Below are 2,324 nucleotides of genomic sequence, written 5' to 3' on the forward strand. Positions count from 1 at the left end.
GACCTATAAATATCATCGTGTCTTCCTTGTTCACACAATTAGGGTTTATCTCCAACCGCACAACACCAGATCGCAATTCCGAAAACCCTTACCAGCAATCAACAATGGACAAGAGCATGTTAGCAGACATGGATTCGCTTGGCGAAGCCGATAAGCAAAGAATGTCTACCATGATCGATCAGCTCCAAATCCGTGACAGGTTCGGTTCATTTTTTAGTTTGCGTGATTATGGTGTGTGCTACGCTCTTTTTAGATTTGTGGGGCTTCATGTTACTTTGTATAAAGGAAGCACAGTATTTTCAAATATTGTGGTTTGCTCTCTTTGTGAAGCCATAGTGAAGTTCTCCTTAAAACCAGCGTGACGTTTGAATGTTGCTTCTGGACGTTTTGGGAACAACATTTGTTTTCTACATTTTGCTTTCTCTGTATTTTGATTGTTGCTGTCACTTAGTTGTTTTTGCAACCACTTTTCCTTGGTGTGCAATGCATTGTGTTGAGATGGTAAAAATGATTCACAGTTTATTTACTTGAAGCACAAAGGCGGCAATTAAGTAAGTAACTATTAGTAGTTATAACAGAAAACTGGTTATTAGAATTAGGAAACTATAACTAACTGAAGCATACATATCAATGATGCCAAGCTTGTACAAAAGTGTAGAGAAGAGAGGAAAACTGAGGGCCTTTTCCATGATGTCTGTTAATTCTGCAGCGGATGGAATTGGAAGCAGCCCAATCTGAACCACTAAAGGCTTTTAGGCATCTAGTGATCTTGCATTGTTTTTTGCCTCAAAGTATTAACAGCATAAGCCAAATCTTCGATATGCCTTAGGATCAGAATAAGCCAACTCTTGATCTTTAGAAAATTGGCTTGTAGGCAGCATACTTGATTTTAACAAGCTGATCCTTGATCTAGCCACTTTCCAAGCCAAGAAAAAATTGAAGGGGATCAACATCCTTGATTTTAACAAGCTGATTCAAAGTCTTCTTGGCTGAATCAATTTCTGTGAGATCATTGCCAGTCAAGACCGGCATACATACACCAAGAGAATAGTGATGTTGAAGCCAACTGTTTTAACAAAAAGTGCGCAACCAGACTTGGACTGATGATACCCTGTAGAGAGAGAGAGACTCAAAGTTATCTAGCCCTTGCATTTGTGGGTAGCCCTTGGCTGCTATATCCTTCCACTGTTCCATAATTTAAGATATTCTGCAATACATTGTTCAATTTATAGAAGCTGTCCTGACTTTTGTGTTTAGGGATATTCTTGCTGTTTATTGTTTGAGAAATGTGAACATATAAATATACCTTAATGTTCTAACTGAACATATAAGTATACCTTAATATTTTGGGTTATGACATGATAGGGTGATTGATAATTGTCTAATGAAGTAATGAGGGAGAACATCATAAGGGGGTTCTTGTGTATATATTATGTAGATCCATTATACATTTGCTTGTTCAGTTTACCTGTTGCATTGTGTAATATGGGGAAACTGATTATGATTTTATATTTCATTGCAGTCTGAGAATGTATAATTCCCTGGTGGAGAGATGCTTTACTGATTGTGTTGACACATTCAAGCATAAATCCCTGCAAAAGCAAGAGGAAAGCTGTGTTCGAAGATGCGCAGAGAAATTTCTGAAGCACTCTATGCGTGTTGGCATGAGGTTTGCCGAGCTCAACCAAGGAGCTGCAACGCAAGATTGATGTCTGTTAACATTAGAGAACTTTTGATTTTTTTTGTTTCATTATATTTTTGCTTTTACAAAATGAGAAATTGTAGAGACTTCCTTTCTTAGTAGTTGCTATGAGTGCACAATATTTCATTGCTAAATAAATTTGTGATGTGATGATGATGCAATCACTCTGCTTTAGAGTCCCAATGCTTGATTGACTTTATTCACTTCTAAACATTTTTGCTTTTTCTCTATGGAGATCGTGACTCTTTTGATGAACTTCTTTTTCTCCCTACGTAAGGCTCAATAGCTTCTTTCTGTTGAAAAGAAAATGCCAAATTGAATCAGGTGCTCTGCTGAGTGCTGACACACGGTTCTGTTATGCTTGTCACTATTTGAGAGGTACTTGAGTAAGTTTTTGTAAGCCTCTCATGTTACCATTGGAAGTTGCAAGACCACGTAATAGATTTTAATCCTCTAATTGATCAGTTAGTAAAGCTTAATACTGGTTTGTGGAGCTTGTTGCATTGTGGATTTGGTAAATTGTTAACTCAAGTCAGCAGCTTCGTGCTGAATTTAATTGCAAGTGAAGAAGTGTTAATCCCTTATTTCTTCTATAAATATGAAGGCTAATTTGAACGGTGAA

General features: G+C 37.2%; 1 protein-coding gene across 1 annotated transcript; it reads left to right on the forward strand.

The window, feature by feature from the left end:
* On the forward strand, positions 1 to 1,863 carry LOC130740542 (mitochondrial import inner membrane translocase subunit Tim9). The gene is made up of 2 exons (XM_057593190.1): positions 1 to 199; positions 1,523 to 1,863. Exons 1-2 carry the CDS (start codon positions 105 to 107, stop codon positions 1,707 to 1,709), a joined length of 282 nt encoding a protein of 93 aa, XP_057449173.1. The 5' UTR covers positions 1 to 104; the 3' UTR covers positions 1,710 to 1,863.
* The last annotated feature ends 461 nt before the right edge of the window (positions 1,864 to 2,324 follow it).

The sequence above is a fragment of the Lotus japonicus genome, chromosome 2 (assembly GCF_012489685.1).
Source record: "Lotus japonicus ecotype B-129 chromosome 2, LjGifu_v1.2".
Lineage (NCBI taxonomy): Eukaryota > Viridiplantae > Streptophyta > Magnoliopsida > Fabales > Fabaceae > Lotus > Lotus japonicus.